This window comes from Mustela lutreola, chromosome 8 (genome assembly GCF_030435805.1).
Source record: "Mustela lutreola isolate mMusLut2 chromosome 8, mMusLut2.pri, whole genome shotgun sequence".
NCBI lineage: Eukaryota > Metazoa > Chordata > Mammalia > Carnivora > Mustelidae > Mustela > Mustela lutreola.
In genome coordinates, this window is record NC_081297.1 from 118,292,507 (window position 1) to 118,312,653 (window position 20,147).

Below are 20,147 nucleotides of genomic sequence, written 5' to 3' on the forward strand. Positions count from 1 at the left end.
TACACTTAGAAAGGGAGATTCTAAAAATTCAAGACCATTTAAACATTACTGAAATTCATGAGATAAACTCTGAACAAATATGTTATAAAATACCTCACAATAAAAAAAATAAAACTTAAGTCATATTTAATAAATAATAATAAAAACATTGTAATTGACCTCTAAGTCTTCAATTCATTCTCCAGTCATAAAACTCTTTGTAGAAAGTCTGATTAAATAAAAGAACCTCAAGAGATTTAATTTGGGGCAACATATTGATTTAGATATGGTCTGTAGGGGCCCATGGCTGGCTTACTGGGTACAGCATGTGACTCCTGATATTGGGATTATGAGTTTGAGCCCTACTTTGGGGCAGAGTTTACTTAAAAATTAATAAATAGTAAAAATACTTCAGATTTTGTCTGTAAAGAAGACCCCTTCAAATTGTGACTTCACATGATTATGTGTGGACCTGGTAATTGAATGACAGATATTTAAAACATAGTGAAGTGTGTGTGTGTGAAGAGGTACACTGGATAGTAGCTCACTTTGTTAAATGCTTAGTATGTGCCTGCCATTGTTCTAAATGCTTTATATACATTAACTTATTTAGTTTCCATCACAATCTGACCAGATATAGCCTGTTGTTAAACCCATTTTATAGATTAGAAAACTGAGGCACAGAAGATTAAGGATTTACACACACACACATAGAAATCACTAGTTTTATGTTCTACTAATGCCAGTTCAATTTTCTAGGAAGTAAGCCAGGAATGCAGGGTAAGAAAAACCCTGTACATAACATAATTGCAGGGTAGCTACAGTACATAAGTCCCATAAACAGAGAAAAAGGAAAGGAATGTGTAAAGAATGTGTGTTAGAGACAACTGGGGGTTAAGTAAACTAAGCTTGTAATTCAGATTCCGGAAATTGATTTAATCAAAATGTAAATATTTAACATGTAGTATTTACCAGATGAAATGCTGAGCAAATACCTAATCTCATTGGAAATTCTTCTGCTCATTTCCCAGTGTTACCTGTGCCTGGCAAATACCTAAAGTTTCCTTGTTGATTTGTACATTTTAGAGAAGTATTTTATAACAACTGAACATACATATATTTATTAAAGGAAAGTTACCTAGTCTGAATATTTAGTTTAATGACAATTGTAGTTTCGCCAGCTATTAGCGTGAGTTCTCCTGTGGGCACCTCAGTCCATAACTGGTTTTGCCTAATTCCCTAATATTGGTCATTTTTTTACCTTGTATCTGCCTGCAGCTACCTATTCTTCCCTCTCTAAATGTATTCTGAAATATGCTGGCATATTCGAATGGCACTAGAAAAATATAAGAATTTGCATTACCCAGTAGGATAGCTGAAAACATAAGATGAGCTCTTTTATCCCTGATTTCCACTTTCTGAACAAAATCTAGAATAAAATGTGACTTCCAAATGGAAGGTGAAATAATAAGCTGTTCACCTTAGTTGCAAATAAATTACCTAAAGAGCAACAAAAAATTTATAACTTTAGCAACAAGAATATATGAGGGCCTGTCATGCCATTTTGTTAAAAAAATAAATTAAAAAAAAAAATAAGGACTTACTTGAAACTACCTTGGATAAGAGAAAAACTGGTCATCCATGCCAAAAGTATCATATGTCCATCTTTCTTCCCCAAACTTTAAGCTTTTTCATATGCTCTGAATCTCACTGTCTCTACCTCCTCTAGAACTTTGCTTCAAAATGTATCCCTTCTTAAACTCTTTTTATCCTCTACCTTTTCCTCTGGTCCTTCCCACTCTCCTGTAATGTTTTATCTACAATTATTATGACCACAAATTGCATCAACTCTCTTTCATCCACAAACTCAAATAGCAATCCATGCTCACTTTCTTTCATTATTTCTTCTCTTTTCAGTAACAATAATCTACCATAAAGTGACTTCCCGCCCTCACCCACCTACCCCCCACCCCTAACAGACACAGTTCTTCTCAGGCTTGTTAGAGATTTCAGAACTCCCAAACTTAGCCACCATTTTGGAATGGATTTGACTTGACCTCTTTGTAACATTTTGCATTGTGATCTTTCCTTTCCATTCTTGCAGCAGCTCATGCCTTGACTCCTGGATTTCACCCTCTAAGCTTCTTGCTTTACCCTTCTAGCTTCTCCTTCACAGATCCTGCATGATGGGACTTGCTTCCTTTGCATATGTGTCCTGCAGGGTGGCTAGAATCTTTTGCAGCTCCTTCCATCAAGAAATGGAATCCATTTCCTCCCCTGGAATAAATCTTGGGATTTGCTTAGCATATGGTGAAAACCACATATGAAAGTTCTGAAGTCCTGGACTCAAGAAGTCTTATAGCTTCTGCTTTCCTCCAGAAATGCCATCCTGGTACTGCTGCTTGATGAAAAAGCCTGAGATGAAAGACCATATGGAGAGAGAAACCCAGCCATCTCAGTCATCCCATCTGGACCTAGACCTGCTCTCATTGAAACAGCCTAGGTGAAACCAGTAGAAGAACCACCAGTAGAAGAACCACCGGCAGAAGAACCACCCCCAGTTCACCTGCAGAATCAAAACAAACAAGCAAACAAATAAATAAAAATTTAAAAATAACAAAAATAAAAATAAAAAAGAAGACAAGTTGTTTTCAGCCACTAATTTTTAGGATATTTTATTATGCAATAAGATTGATACAAATGATACAAATAATTACTGATACTGCTATAAATGGCCTCCCCCAGTTTCCTGTGAGTCATTTCTTGTCTCATTAAACACATTTTATGGGTGACTCTAATATTGTCCACAACTTTATCAGCCATTGTATGCTGATATTCCCAAATCTACATAAATTTGCCCTTGAGCTCTAGACCCGTATTCACAAGCTCCTTTCTTGCATGTTTACTTCATATTTACATTGTATAATTCACAGGAACCTCAAATTTGACTGATCAAAACTAATTCATCATCCTTTTCTCTCATACTCCAAACTATTCCATCCCCTGATTCCTCATGTTATTGAATGTGATCGCTGTCCCCCATCCTTTCTCACAAGCTTGAAAACTAGGATCTTCCTAGATTCTTTTCTCTATGTCATCCCCCTTTAGTCAGTTTAAGTCTGCCTTACTCATTCTCTCAACTCTCAGTTTCACTACAGATTACTGTAGTAAGCTATTAACTATGGTTTTATTATAAACTTTTGCCCACATTACATTTGTGTTCCATGACATTGCCAAGCTGTCCTTTTTAAACTGCACATCTGCCCGTACACCTTCCTTGATTAAAGTCTTTAAGTGGTTTCCAAGTCTTTTTAAAATTTCTCTCTCTCTCTCTGCCCCTCTCTCCTCTCTGTCTCTTCCTTTCCCTCTCTCTCTTTCTCTCTTGTTTTCTCTTTCCTGTCTACTCCTAGGATTCCTTCCATCATCTGATTCCCCAAATCATAGCCAAACACTCCTAAGTATGATGTTAATATGAACCCAACAGGTTATCCCTGACTTTGATCTCTGACATGCTTTGGGTTTCTAGACTGCATTGAACTGCATCTGCCAGTTTTGTTTTCATTCTGGGCCATTCTGTAACTTGCTTCCTTGCCTGAATTACCCTTTTCCCCTATTCTCTCTTACTCTTCTTTAAATGTCCCTTCGGTTAGGCAAATTCCCTTACCTTCTCCGAATAACCCCCTTCTCTCCACCCCAGATGGAAACAGGTGCCCTTTCTTGACACATTCAGTAATAGTATTTTCTACCTTCCTTTTTCTAGTTTCCCAGTCAGGTCCTGGACTGAATCTTTCATTTTTGAAGCCTAAGTGCCTACCATAGTAGATGGCAAATGTTTCTTTTATTTTTTGCAGCATGGAATTGGAAGTAGGTTTTGGAGAAGTATACAAAGAGAATTTTTCAGTCAACTAGCACCTAGTAGTTACAACTGTCCCACCATCTATTTTTGTAAGTAAAGTTCTATTGGAATACAGTCATGCCCATTTAATTATGCATTGTCCATGGTTGTTCTTACACTCCATCGACAAAGTTGAGTAGTTGAGATAGTGACGTTATCCTCCAAAAAACCTAAAACACTGATTACGTGGCCCTTTCACAAAATGTTTGCCGACTCCTGACCTAGATGATTTACCTGCACCAAAAATTTAGATTTTATTATCTAACCACATTATGTAAAACTCCCATATCTACATAATTCTATGTATGACTCTCTAGAGGATAAAAAGGTAAAAATCATGTAATCTTCCAATAGGAGAAATTTACAATCCCTGGAAGTGATGGCCATGCTTGGAAGTCATTTGGACCAAAGGTAATGATTAAGGGATCACTAAAAGGATGCTCAGTGTTTTATGGAGATTGAGTGGGTTTAACATTAGTCAGCTTGAAGGCCCTGACTAGGAAACCAGTCTTTTGTCTTTAAAGCCCTGTTCCAGGTGCTGTACACTCTATATTAATCAGTCACATATGGATGTCAGAAGGTATCAGAGTAGGCTGGATGAAAGGCCGCTTTCACAGTCCCATCTCAGGTGCAGTGTGTCCAAACACCAGGTGTTTGGAGGTGGAATATTTGGAAACATACAAATTAGACCTTACATTTTTCACTCCTCACCCCATGTTTTTCCCTCCCCAAATGACCTTTGCCATTCTTTCTGCTGTTCCTGATGACACAACTATGTTCCCAGTTACTCAGACCCCAAATTATAGTTATTATTGATTCTTTGTTTTTCATCCTGATACCCTTTACTGCCTCATCCACTCATTTTTCAGTTCCTATCAATTCTGCCTCCATAGTGACTTTTTAACAATAATCACTATGTGACCTCTTGTTCGTTTACTGTTTGTTTATTATCTGCCTGCCTGTCCTCCCCAGCACTACCAGCTCCGTGAGAGCAGAGATCTTGACTATCTTCCTCACTATTTCATCCCCAGCACCTAAAATAGCGTGTGGCCCTTATTACAAGGTAAATAATATTTATTGTTGAATACTTATGTTGAATGCATTTTATTGATACTTTATAAATGCCTGCCTTATATTTTAATTATTTATGTATGTCTGTGTGTCTCCTAATCAGCAAATCCCTTAAAAGCATGATCCATATCTGGTTCATCTCTAAACTTTCATCATCCTGCCCCCTGCAAAATGTGTGGTTCATTTATACTTCTGAATTAAAAAAAAAAAAAAAATCATCAAATAACCATCATCTTGAGTCAGCACAAGGCAAATATAAATAAGTATATGCCAAATCTGACAAAGTGGGATAGTCGATGAATGTTTTATTTTTAGAAGCTTAGGCAGGTAAGTCAGCGGTATTGTAGTATGCTTGGACTGTGGACAGTGTTAACAGCACAAGCGGATATTTCACTTAATCCTGGAACCTGATCACATCAAGTTCTCCTAGTTAAAGGTAGAACCACTAATGATGATCAACACTTTTTAAAAAAGTAATTTAGTCTAAGTTTCATGCCTAGTATTAATAGTTCTAGAGAGTAATTCTTGGGATTTCACTATTAGAGTAGAACAGGCAGTCAAGAAACCAAGGCTAATACTTTGTAGTCTTCTGCTAAAAGTGCCTAACTTCCCACATCATTTAAAAAGATGTAATCTCAAAAGTCCAATATAGCTTTACAGGTACTTTTCCTAATGGTGTACAACTCCTGTCTTCATATGAGATTGCAGTTATTCTATGTCTGCCCATAGAAACACTCATAGTTTTTCAATAGCATCCCTCATGGCTTCTAGGCAAATGTTAAGGTCCTTATGTGCAGATCTAAAAATAGGTATCCTCAGGCTCTACTATGAAAGACTGTGGTCTCCCCAAACTAATGCTCTCCTACTGGATCTTCAGTACCCTCAGTTAACCATAACTGCAGGGAATTCCAAGAGGACTGAAAAACATCAGAGTAAAAGAGGAGCCTTGGAGTAACTAGAGGTAGCTATAAAACATGCTAGTCATTGGTTGAAAACAAGTATATACTGTGCAAGTATATCCAGAAGTCTCAGCCACAGAACTCCTATCAATTATATATCCTAATTAGTGAGCATAAAAACTTGCTGAAGTTGGACCATTATCTGCATAACTAAAACTAAAATTAAAATGTCCACAAATAGAATAACTCAGTTTTATGAACTGATAAACTGACCAATTTAATATGATTATTAGAAGGAAAAACAGTCAACGGTAGTTGACTGTAAGTCTAATGCTGCTATATAAACACATTCTTAAAATCTTTTCTGTACACTTCCTCAACTGTAAAATTCTTTTTTTTTTTTTAAACAACCCAATCAACATTATGGATTCTTGCCAAACTGACCATATTTCTGTCTGCTTCTTGATCCTTATCTTTTGATTATCCTATCTTAGTCAGTCTTACCATTGTGTGATTCAACCCCCTCCTACATCTTTTTATACTTCTTATTGTGTTCCCTACTCTTGTCCAAGCCTGTCACCTAACTGTGGGAGTTTAATAATAAATGCTATCTAATTATGATGATGTTCCTTTTATTTTTCTTTACCTCCATGTACTCCTCTGTTACGTACTTCTACTTAGAGGTAATCAAAACCATTTATTGAGCACCTACTGTACAAAGGAACAGCCTTTTTCACTGCAAGAGAGTACACTCTCATCTTCTTAATTGCATCATAAAGACTGTGATTTTACCTACCCTGTCAAAGACAGTTTCCCATGCAAGAGTGATTTAAAAGAAAGTTCATGCTTGAGATATTTAACTACAGTGCTGTTCTCTCAATTAGTTTAATCTCTTAGGAATGAGGTTGTGTCTTTGCATGTCTGGTACCATACCAAATACATAGACTACCAGTCTTAAAGAACTAAAATAAAAAGATAGCTACTCATAATATTCATATATTCATATTATTAAACTTAAAATTGTACTTAGCAAATAGCAAACACTCATTAATTCCTAGATATTATAATTTATAAACTAAACACACCTCTTAATAAGAGAAAATAAACATTTGATTTTTACCATAATGCTACCTTTTGTGGTAGAAGTTATGTGTCAATGCATCTTGTTTTAGGTAAAATAAAATTATACACTAAAAAAAAAAAATCTATCTTTTAATTCTATTTTTAAAAGTTATCTTCAAAAGGTAAACAAGCAAGATAAGAGAATTAAATCTACTCTGCAGAGGGTATTTTAGAATCATAGAACTTTAGAAATTAAAGGGAGCTTAAAAATTTAATTCAGGGGTACCCAGGTTGTTCAGTGGACTAGGCATCTGCCTTTGGCTCAGGTCAGGATCCCAGAGTCCTGGGATCAAACCCCCAGGTTGCCTTGGGCTCCGTGCTCAGGAGCGGAGTCTACCTCTCCCTCACCCTCCCCATTCCACTCCCTCTTTCTCTAGAGCACTCTCTCTCTCAAATAAATAAGATGTTTAATTTTTTTTAATTTTAAAAATCTAATTCAATCTCTCATTTTATTAGACAAAGATAAAACTAAATATTTAAATTATGCATTCTTTCTTTTTATCAAAGCTCCTGAAAGACACATAAGGAAATCCCATAAATTATGGTATGCTACACATTGCCAAATCATTAATGGTCTCACAGTTTGGCTCAAAAGAGGAATAAAGATTAAACCTAAAAGCTGTAAGAATTCAAATACTTTATCAAGATCCAAAGATAGTTTTGTACAACACTGATAGACTCATTCCAATCATATTCAATAATTTATAATATATCTCTTTCTATCTACAGAGGAAAAGAGATCAGTGGTAATATAGAAGTTCTGAGTTGAGATTTCCAAGACCAAAATTTCATACCATGTTTAAATATTAAAACTTAGATATACTTCATAGCATTTTAGTCCTACAGGCCTGAACAAAAGGTGAATATTTATTGAGCTTTTATTACTATCCTCCTAGTACTGTGCAGTCTTTTAAATATAACCAGAGTTAATCTCATACTTGATGATTTAGGATTAACTCTATTTTAGAGATGAGATAAGTCAGTCCTAATCAAGCCATGAAGAATAATGATTAAGTGCATGGGTTCAAATCCTGTCTCTGTTTGTTTGTTTGTTTATTTATTTATTTATTTATTTATTCTTGCACTGCTTCAAATGTAAAATAGGGGAAATAATAGTACCTTCTTCACAGCATTACATTAAATATTATGTAAATCACTCAGAACAGTGCCACATGGTGTTAAAAGAAGTGTTAGTAGAGTTGGATTTACCCTGAAGCTCAGGAAGCTTAAGCATACAGGTTGCCTCATTTGCACAGCTGTCTTCCCCAGAACAACCTTAGTAATACTTTTATTCATAATTGTGTATTAAAGAGCAACCCTCCTCTAATTGTCAAACTTGAATTTTCCCTTGCATGCTGTTATTATTGGTGTTGTTGTTGTAGTAAAAAAGATTAAATATTTGCCCCACGCTCCACAATTAATAATGGCATATCTGAGAAAGAACCCAATGTCTGCTGGAATTCTTAACCAAGATATTTTTCTGCCTCTTTCTAGAATTTACCTTTGTCTCATGAACTATAATTATCCTGTAGAAGGAGAAGAAATCCTCATATCATATAAGAAAACAATATTTCCTAACCCTATTTCCCTCTTATCCCAAAAGAAGGGGGAGATTCTCTACACTTAGCAGTGGGATCTATAGTAGCCACTCAGCATCCTCAGGCAAACCTCATTAATATACATGGTTGCACTCATCGAACTGAAGGGAAATAAGAGCATGTCTGTGAGATAAGTTACACTGTTTCTTTGTTTATTTTCTAGCAGAAGCTCAGTAAAGTCTGTTTGTCAGATATGGCCCTTCACCATTTGAAAACCAAGCATTGAGCCTAAGAGCAGGAGTAATGAGAGGTCAACCCCCTGAACTTATGGATTCATTCTTTAGGTTAGCTATGCATTCACTCAACACACACATACTGATGTACTCCGATCCAAGTACTCTATGGGGACCAGATGTATTTGAAGAGTATATGCTTAATTCATTTATTCAATCAACAAATATCTGAGAACCAACTCTCACTGAATACCTAGAAAGGAACAAGATAGGTAAGATCCCTGCTCTCACTGAGTCTACAAATGAGAATCTTTTATAGATATCTTAAGTCACTTTATTTATAAAAACAGAGGCCATTCTAGCCTGCAGATATAAGCCTTTGAGGATAACTTTCCTTGTTTCTCAGCACATTTAATACCCATTGATCATTCTTATTCTTGAAATATCTTGCTTCTCACTGCCAATGCTGAGCACGTATCCATGTATCCATGATTCTATTCCATTTACATGACATAATTACTTTGCCCTTGGGTGACCATCTACATTAGTAAGTTTTCTTAAATGATAATCAACAAATATGCAAACTTCCTCTAGAAAGTGTAGATTTATAACAGGTTACACAGGAATGGAATCTGTTTGTTTAAAAGGAAATGTTAGGGATGCTTGGGTGGCTCAGTCATTAAGTGTCAGGGATCAAGTCATGATCCCGGGGTCCTGGGATGGATTTCCAAATAGGGCTCCTTGCTCAGCGGGGAGCCTGCTCCTCCCTCTCCCTCTGCCCCTGCTCATGTGCACTCTTTCTCTCTCCCCCACTCCTGTCAAATAAATTTTAAAAATCTTTAAAAAAAAATGTTTTATGTGTTGTGTTTTGCCAAAAAGATGTCTTTAAAAACTCCTAAGCAAACAGACATTAAAGAACATTAGAGCACAGACGCATGTTGAACTTGTTTCTTTCACATATACATAGTACAGATAACATATTGCCTCATTTTAGAAAGCCAATATGCTAGAGTCAAAGAGATTCCCTATCAAAGACCTGTACCAACATACTTCTGGGAGAGGTAAATACATCCGTTCCTCGACTTTATTCTATTTTCAGAACTAAAATTAAAAGAAGAGAGCCGAATTTTTGTAGACTTTTAGAGCTATTATCAGATCTCCTGTTACCATACACCAATCAAATAACACCAAAGCTTTCTAAGTTATGCAGTCCAGGTAAAAAAGATGTTCTGTAAATAAAATTGTTAACCAGCTGCAAACTTTTAAACTTTTTTTTTTTTCAAAAAGTCCATTTAAGAACCTTTCACCTTGACATGTTTCACGAATTGATAGAGTACATAATACAACCTCTTATATAGTGGATTTTTAAGTTGACTTTAGTCATTTGAATAACAATTCAAGTTTTAACCTAGAGCTCAATTTCACTGCCTTCAGTGCTCTTGGTATTTTTTTGGCCAGGGATAAAGCATTCCAGTCATTGTTCCTAATGGGCTATCTCCTGCCAACTAATAACTACTTAAGTTACCAAGTATCATCAGGGGAAATCTCTTTCAGAAACTCCTGGGAACTAAGAAGATGTATGTACTCAAATACTATGCATTTCTCAATTTGTTTTCAGGAATATTTTAAGTGTTTATTTGAGGTTAGACAAAATAGTACATGATAATTTTCCATTTCACAAATCACCATACTTCTAATTTCAGAGAAAACATCCATCTTGCCAGCAACTTTTACCATAACTGCAAAATTAAATTCTTCCTTCTGATGAAGTATTTGTGGCATTGTTACTTCAATTAAAAGATTAATTCTGATTACAAATATAAAGGATCTAAGATTGGCTCCATTTCTTTTACTTCTATGAAAGCTAGAAATGAAAAGCATACAAAGTTTGTGTGCCAGAATACCATCATTTGTGACCATGCATTATTCTCAAATTCCCCAAAGGTTATTGCCCCATTTTTTAAATTTAAATGCTTCTTAAAATTTAGAAAAGATCATGTAGTGGGGTAGGATTAACTTGGTGTCCAATTCCATAAAATTATTTGTCTATTTCCTTGGGTTTTAGATTAGATCAAATGTCAACCAATCCTTTATGAAGCATTCGCTTCTATACAATACCAATCGAGCTCAGAAAATGAATAGAGAATAAAATAGTAACTATGTTTTTATAATTTAATTTACAAATTATTAAAATAACTGTATCATGGGTCCAGAATATGCCAGGCACTGTCCTAGGCATAAAAACACAATGGTGACTAGACAGATATGGCACTGCTCTCTCTAAGCTTTACAACTTGCATTTTCTAAAAGATTTTATGCCTCATACTTCGAAAAGACAGAAAGAGAATAGATGCAGAAAAGTTCAATAAACAAACTTTGTCAAAATTTTATGATCTCAAATTCCTAAGATTCCTTCTAGTAATCTATATTTTTTCCTGCTTACAAAGATGCAATTATGTTCAAGCAGCTCTTTTACTTGTATAAATTATATATCACAAGATATACAAAAGCATTGCTCAAATTCTTCTTTGCATTCTACAAGGAATTTTATATATTTGAGGAATGCCTTAGCTGTTATCAGATAAATGTTTTATCATCAATCACATTTACTATCAAAGGATGAATCACTAGTCATTTAAGGAAAGATACTTAGTTTCAGTATGCCCAAGTAAGATTATTTAAATCATTATGGAACCAGATAAAAGGGACAGACTTAATCATGTCACTAAGTTTCATGCGTAGTTTCACCTTTGAGAAGGTACAAAAACAAAGCAGAACAAAACAAAAATCCCTCATCTATGGTAATTACTGGACACTGAAAAATAAATACACGTTAATTCTATTTCAATATAACACGTGGCTTATGGACTGCTTAGTTTAAGACACTCATATTTTTATCTTTCTGACTACTGCTGTGGCTTACAAATTCTTAAGAATGGGAAAAGACAAATTTATAAAGGGAAGCACTCAATTATTAGAGCGACTTACATATATCCTCACTATTACCACTTCCATCAAAACACATTCCTAATAAAGCATCGCCATTGGGAACACCATTCTGTTTTCTCAGAAGAACTTGAAATACTTTTAAACTCCTCATTTTTTGTTATTTCTTTCCATTTTTTCATAATTTTGCATAGAAAATGTTATATTAAAAACTGGATACTCACCGTCCTGAATGAAAGCCAGTTTTATGGGTAGACGAAACAGTGGCAAAAATGAGATAACATAAGTGGACATGTACTTCCGTGAGGGAAACTCACAGGGACGCACACACAGTTATTTATACTGAACTATTCATTTGGCACACAAATGACAGAATTCTAGACTTAATAATAAAATAAAAAATAAGACCACAGAAACACAAAACAATCCTGAACTATAAGGGTGTATTTAGAAGGATCAGCAAGACCATGAACTTTCCCCAACTAATTTTTATATATTTTGATGGCATTCTTACAAACATACTTCAGAAATAATGCTACTGTGTAATCATTTAAAAAGTAGTAAGGCTTTTCTATTGGCAGGGGAAGGCTTTTGGAATTATTTTTTAATGCACTGATACCAAACTGATTTTAATGCATTGATACCACTAAATTACAAGCCTATTTTTAGTAACCATCACTAACTTTTTTTTAAAGAATATTCAGACATATTTCTTTATTTTAACATATAGTTTCACTAACTGCCAGAAATGTCATATATGTGGTATATTACCAAATTATTAGCAAATAAAACTGGTTTAGAAAGTTTCATAGTACTGATTATTGTTGTTTTCCTTTCTTAAGCTAACTTAATGAACTCAATCATGAATACATTTAGAACAAATTAAAACCAGAATTTTTCAAGTAGACATTTAAGCACAAAATGTGAAGATTTACTTTAAAATTATATCATCATAAATTATGAAGCAGACACTTTAAAATAATTGTGTCATTTCCTACCACGTAATTGTATGCTTTTAAATTTACCCCGAGTAAATTATGACAAGTACTAACAAGCATGATGGAGAGAAGAGTTATGGAAAAGCCCTTATTTCAAAATAAATATACTAACAGTAAAGCCCAGGTCTAAAATTATCCTCACATTGTTTTAGAATATAAATGTAACATTCGGGGTGTTAATAAATTATTTAGTAAGACTGAAACACACATACTGGCTCAAGAAAAATCTGTGTGTGTGTGTGTGTGTGTGTGTGTGTGTGTGTGTGAGAGAGAGAGAGACAGTAATAGAGGAAAGAGAAAGAGAAAAACATTTATTTATACATTTACACTAAGGGCACTGCAGGCTTGGAATAGCAAAAACAAACAAACAAACAAACAAACAAAAAACAAACAACAAATCAAAACAAAGTAAAATTGTAGCAATATGGATTAAGGACTCCTCCTTACTGCTGCTTGAATCCTCCTTTGGTGCCTAAAACCCTAAAACCACTTAAAGCTCTCAAAGATATTTGAAACATCAGTTCACATAAAGTTTCTCCACAGAGTATTTTCACTTTGGGAAACTTTCCAGGTTTCAGGAATGCCCCTACTCTAAGGGGAGCCAAAGCATTGTTTCTGGATTGTATCAGCAGCTGTGTTTTTCGTTCTAATTAGTGGCTAATAAATTCTAGTTATATCTTCATCAAAATTTTAACCCTTCCTATGATATGCTAAAATTTCATGCGGACCAAAATGAAACTCGCCTTCCCACTACACTCAAATACGCAAGGCAACACAAAGAAATTTTGGTGATGGTAGCTGTGGAACCAGGACTGGCTAAAGGGGGAAAGAGAATCAAAATAATACATATATATGAGATGTGTATATGATGAAGTTCTAGAACCTAGGTGAGGTTTGGTGGGCTGAGGTCCGGAGCCGATGACCAAGAAAGAATTCTTGAGACATCTTTGGTGCAAAATGGTGGTTTATTAAAGCACGGGGACAGGACCCGTGGGCAGGAAGAGCTGCTGCCCCGGGTTGTGAGGGGTGGCAGGTTATGTACCCTGCAGTTGGGGGAAGGTGAGGGGAAGGGAGGTGTCAGTGTAGTTTTCATATGCTAAAGAGGGCCTACAAGGTGCCAGGATGTTCCAGGCCTGCCGGAGGCCTTGCCCTTGCTGCTGGATCAATGTTGTCTTTAGACCAGCCATTAACATTAAGATCTTTGGGAGACTTTTTGGTGGGGTCTCACAATCCTGCTATCAATCGTCTTTGTTAGTGAGATTTAGGACATTTGTAAGCCAAGGGAGACTCCTGTCTAGCAGGATTGTGAGCTCTGCAAGTTAACTATTTGCTTATTGTTCATGGCAGTCAGGGCTGCCTGAGGGATGCTACACTTATGGAGGGGAAAGGGTGAAGAGGGGGTGCAAGGCGCCAGCTCTTGCTTTGTCCTCAGCCAGCCTCCTGCTCCCTCATCATATATATATATATAAATATATATATATAAATGATCCTTGAGGTTGAATAATAGCCTGGCTAGCTGAATATAAATACAGAACTTCATTCCCTAGGGCTTTTCCCAGTCGTAGCAATTGTCATCAGAATCTAATTGCAACAAAACACCTACTTTCACACAGAAGCCCCCTAAACCCCCCTCCACCCCGACAGACACACACACACACACACACACACACACACACACACGCGCACGCTGCACTTTACTTGTTTTTATGCCGAGTCTTTAGCAAGTTTCTTCCAAAGGGAGCCATGGTCCACCAGGCCAGCGAAGAGAAAGGGTCTTATGGCAAAGTTATCTGGAGATGCGGGTGGGGGGTGGGTGTCCGGATTTCTCGGTGAAAGGGAGGATTGAACGTTTCCTCTTCACCTCCTCCAAAGGTTCCTGGCTTTCAGCTCATTAGCAGCCGGCTAAGAGAGTTGCTAGAAGTTGTGCAACTGCTGCCTCACTTTGAACTGCGGGATTGTTGTGGCTGCTGCACCTTTGGAGACCTGCCCAGCTTCAGCCTCGAAGAAGGCGTTTGGAAGCAGGAAAAGAAAAAAAAGAGAGAGAGCGCGAGAGAGCAAGAGAGAGAGGAAGGGAGGGGGACTCTATTGTGTTCTGTAGTTATTTGCAGACTTGCTAAACTTTAAGAACTCCCAACCCCAGGGGCATGGTAATACCCATGGAATGGGAATTTCACTCCGTTTGGAACCCCCCCTCCCCCGCTCTCCACACCCAATCACACAAGGTGAACTAAACACACAAAAGGATTAAAAGTAAATATACCCCTACCTCCCAACCAGCTCCAGTCTGTGAAAAGTAATCTGATCGTGGCCAGCGAGAGTGAGGGCCAAGAACTCTTCGTCTGCGGGTTCGACACAAAAATCCCCCACCCCCCGGGGGCGGGGGTACCGAGGCGGGCGTGGGTGGGTGTCAGGGCTGTAAAGTACTTAGAGGAGGAGCCAAGCCGAAGACTGAATCAAGGTGGACTCAGAGGTCACTTGGAAATTGGAGCCTAAATTATCCCCCAGCTCCACTGCTGCAAAAGTTGGAGGAGCTGAAGGACCAAAGGGCTCCAGCGCGGACCGATGACAGCATTGACAGTAAAGAACCAGCCGGGATTTGGGGTCCGACTCCGGAGGCGTTTATACAGACCCCTGCCGGGTCTTTGGCATTCAGTGAGCCTTTGGGGCCCTCCGAGTTTGAGGAAGAGCCAACTGTTGGCTCCTGCCTCTCAACGAGTAAGTGAGAGAGGACGCGCCCTAGCCTTCATGGAACTCGAAGTGTGCGGCGCAGGTCGAGAGATGAGGGCGGGCATCACCGAGTCCCACGCGAGCTCGAACTCACGACCCGCGCAACCGGGGCCGAGCTGGGCGAGCGGATGTCGGTGCGAGCGGCCCGGCCCAGTCGCCACCCAGCTCTCCCGCGCCCGCCACGCCAGGGGAAAGCGCAGTCCAGGACCACGGCCCGGAGAATTTTCCCAGGGCGTTGGTTGTTTTTTTTTGGGGGGGGGGGTTCGGCCCCCAAACCAACTCCCTTCCCACTTGTCCTTCCCCCGCCTCTTCACCTTCCCCCCTTTCCCACTCCGCCGGGCAAAGCCAAGCTTCCAATCTTTGGCGTCCGCAGCTAGAGGAGGGAAGGAGGAAAAGGAAATCCAAGGACTATGGGTTCATTCTGACTCACACTTCAAGCTAGGGGATATCTGGATCTTGGCAGAGAACCTGAACGGCACACAATTTCTTTGAGTCCACCTCACTCCCAACAACAGCAAACCAAAAAAGTGACCTTAAGGGTTTCTAGAACTCTCACATGCATCACTTTAGGCAAGGTTCTACAGAGCTCCAAAAAATCACGTTTTCCAATATTTACTATAATTGCTCTCTTGTTCTCCGTATGGTATACATGTGTATTTCTATATGTATGTAAAAATACATGTATTTTATGTGACATTATCTTACTTTAAATCTGTTATGTACTGTTTATAATTGTTCATAAATGTTACATATAAATTCCAAGTTGCTGTAAATTAGAAAATGTTACAATAACCAATGCCTTCAATGGTTATTGTAGGTCAATTCAATGACCGTTTTTTTCAGTTATTGGAAGAATGGATAATTTTAACAAAGTATACCCATCTTTTAAATGGGTCTATAGTAGTGTTACCAGGGAAAGCCTTTGAAATACCAAAAGCAGTGATGATATATTTTGGTTTATACACATATATTAATACATATATACACACATTATTTAATATAAATAATGTGGGTACACTTTGGTTTCAGTTTTTATTTTATGTTACAAACACATCACAAAAACAATGATATAAACTATTATGGAAGATTGCCCAGTTATTCTAAATTGTTCAAAATATAATCCCCTAAAGCTATACTCTTTACTTATTAATATACTCTTTGTAGTCAATTTACGAAGAATTTTGGATTTACAAATATCCCTGTGTTTCCTCTAGTTTCGGTTCCCCACCCTTATTAACATTACTCGTATATATAGTTTTCACATAAAACATTTTTCATTAAGAGAGTTTTAATGGAACAAGAGGAAACAACTTTACATCTTTATTAGCATAATCTTACGTTGAGTTTCAAGTTAGTACAGATGAATCTCATTTAGGATGTTATTATTCCTCACATAAAATATTCTATTAATACTATTTATGACAAGCTCTTTGATGTATAAGAATAAAACACAAAGGGTTAATGTCCCTCAGATATTAAAAGCTGAAAGTAATAGAAAACATTGGCACTGATACCTAAATAGAAAAATAAGCAAATAATAAATTTAAAAGAAAATAATAAAACCATGTTTTAAAATATCAACTCTATAAGTAACCAGGTAAATTGAATATATAGGTATATTATATATATATATATATATATATATATATAGGAATATATAGGTAAATTGAAATGAGGTTTTTAATTTTGCATGTACCAGATTTTTAAAATGTGATGCCCAAGTCTATCAGTATGATAGTAAGAGTAGACTTCTCTATATGAATAGTGCAGATAGCCATATCTTTTATAGAAATGAATTTGGTATCTCAATAATCTTCAAAATACTCAAACTCCTTTAAGTTTATTCTTATAAGAACGTTTTCCAGGGACACCTGGCTGGCTCAGATGGTTAAGCATCTGCTTTTTGGCTCAGGTCATAGTCCCAGAGTCCTGGGATCCAGCCCCGCATTGGCTCCCTGCTTTGCAGAGAACCTGATTCTCCCTCTCCCTCTACCTGCTGCTTCCTCTGCAGGTGCTTTCTCTCTGTGTGTCAAATAAATAAATAAAATCTTAAAAAAAATGTTTTCCAAGCAAATAATCAGTTTCCTAAAAAGCCTTATGCTTATTGACATTCATGAGAGCTAAGTAAAATATTGCATACAAAGTGTAGACACATAGTATTAGACAAAGTATTATTTTTTGTACAGGGTAGAGTATAATATGAAAAATTATCTTAACTTGAAAATAAGACAAACTGATGAGTGCATGCCTTTTCAGTGATAAAGCGAAGCATTGTCTAATATTTCATCCCAAAGATTATCCAGTCCTATGGAATAATGCATTTTTTAACATGCTATTTATTATTGATTAGGCCCAAATTCTATGAAGATATATGTTAAATTATTTTTTTAAAAAGGTAAAGTCACAAATTATTTTTGTTCAGAAAGCAATACAAATGATTTTGTCTGGTAGAAAGATAATACAAAAGGTTACGGTTTTATTGCCCTATATGATATCAACCAATTTTATACTCAACCTACTTTTATTTCAGCATTCTCTCTTTAATTCACTAACTATATATAGCAGTCTTTCCTATCCACCTCTGGACCAGCTTTGCAATTCTACTAGATCCCTCATTAAAAAGTTAAACCTTTGACATATGCCTACTATGTATTTCCATGAGATTCATGTATTTCAATTTTTTTGAAAATAATGCTTTTTAAAAAATATTTTAATTTATTTGATTGAAAAAGAGAGCTCACAAGTAGGCAGAGAGACAGAGAGAGAGGAGGAAGCAGGCTCCCCGCGGAGCAGAGAGCCCTACGTGGGACTCGATCCCAGGACCCTGAGATCACGACCCGACCCGAAGACAGAGGCTTCACCCACTGAGCCACCCAGGTGCCCCTGAAAATTATACTTTTAATAACTCTGAGCTTATATCAGTTTTTTTCCGAACCACTAGGAAGTCTTCATAGAAGGAGCCTGGTTACTTACCTTAAAAGATATAATGTGTAAAAATGAGTTTTGTTGGTAGAGAATAGTTAGAATGTCCTTTCACTCATCTATGAATATGAAGCTTACCCAAAATAAATAGATATATTTCCTTACATATTTTGATTAACATATGAAAAATCAACATGGAAGGTGGTGCATTACACTTAATGAAAGACTGAATGAATATTCTTCAATCAAAGGAGGATTATGATCTGTGGTTAGGTTGGTATCAAGAGCTAAATAGTGTTAGAACATGTATGTTAAGGAAAACCCCTTTTTTGAAAGAGAAAAGAAACAAAATAAATGTATCAATTTTTTTTCTAGTTCATTCGTAGACCCAGCCTCTCCTTGTATTAGGAAGTCTTTTAACGGAAATTTCCCCCAGTGGTATTGAGATATATATAACTGGCATGCCTCACTGTAAGTTTAAGGTATATAGCATAATGGTTTCACTTACAGATATTGTGAAATAATTATCATAACTTTAGTTGCCGGCCATTATCTCATATAGACACAATGAAAAGAGAAACAAAAAGAGAAAAATGAGTAATTTTCCTTATGATGACAACTCTTAGGAGTTGCTCCCTTAACAACTTTAATGTATTTCACACAGCAGTGTTAAATATAGTCATCATGCTGTGCTTCCTATCTCCAGGACTTACTTATCTTGTTACTGGAAGTTTGTACCTCTTGACCACATTTTTCCAGCCCTCCTCCACCCCATTTTTCCCCACTGCTCCCAAAACTACATTCAAGTTTTTTTTTTTTTTTAATTATATGAACTTTTCTGTCTTTTTTTCTGACTTCATTAAAAGGGTAGTAGATACGTGAATTAAGATTGTGACTTTTGAAGCTCCATAGACAGGGATCCAGGTCACAGCTCTGCCATTTTCTGGTAAAGATCTTGGATAAATTACTTAATTCAGTTTTTTGATGCCCAAAATACAAAAAAAAAAAAAAAAAAAGATAATAATGCATTCTCATTTTCCGTTAGATATAAGTTTAAAGGGATTTTTTTTTTTCAAAAATATTGTTTTGTGCCAGTGTGTTGTATTCTTATTACCAGAAGTTTATTCTTTTTTTTTTTTTAAAGATTTTATTTATTTATTTGACAGAGAGAGATTACAGTAGGAGAAAGGAAGGGAAGAGATCACAGAGAGAGGAAGGGAAGCCGGCCCCCTGCTGAGCAGAGAGCCCGATGTGGGACTAGATCCCAGGACCCTGAGATCATGACCTGAGCCGAAGGCAGCGGCCTAACCCACTGAGCCACCCAGGCGCCCCAGAAGTTTATTCTTTACATTTTAATGATTGTTTTGGCTTACTGGTATAATTATCATACACATCTGTGCTGGTAAGAGCCCGTTTTCCCCAGGGCCTTCAAAGAAAGCACGGCAGAGCTCAGGTTCTAGATGTTGGATTAGACACAGATACTCGACTTTTAGCTGATTTGTCATCACTTATATGGTCATCTGTAAGGAAATAACACACTATGTGGCTTGTTATAGTCAGTCAGTTTATCAGATTGACTCAAAACCCCACTCTCAATTAATGGAAAAAGAGTAAGATACAGAGCTGGTTTTGTCTGGACAACTGAGGACTTAGAAATAATTAAAACTGGCCAGACAAGTAAAATTGGACCTGGGATGAGAATCTTCAGACAATTAATGCAAGGCAAAAGGGTGCTACTCAGTACAGAGCTGTTTATGGCAGAAGGTAGAAAACCCCCAAAGGTCAGTAGAAAGTAAGTGATTAAACTGAACTCCAAA

General features: G+C 36.8%; 1 protein-coding gene across 1 annotated transcript in view; it reads right to left on the reverse strand.

Moving 5' to 3' along the window:
* The window catches only part of RASSF9 (Ras association domain family member 9), a 28,310-nt gene extending 13,494 nt beyond the window's left edge, over positions 1-14,816 (reverse strand). Inside the window, exon 1 of the mRNA XM_059186468.1 lies at positions 14,380-14,816. Coding sequence (XP_059042451.1) covers positions 14,380-14,426 — 47 coding nt within the window. The 5' untranslated portion in view covers positions 14,427-14,816. The remainder of the gene's footprint in view (positions 1-14,379) is intronic.
* Between the last annotated feature and the right edge of the window lie 5,331 nt (positions 14,817-20,147).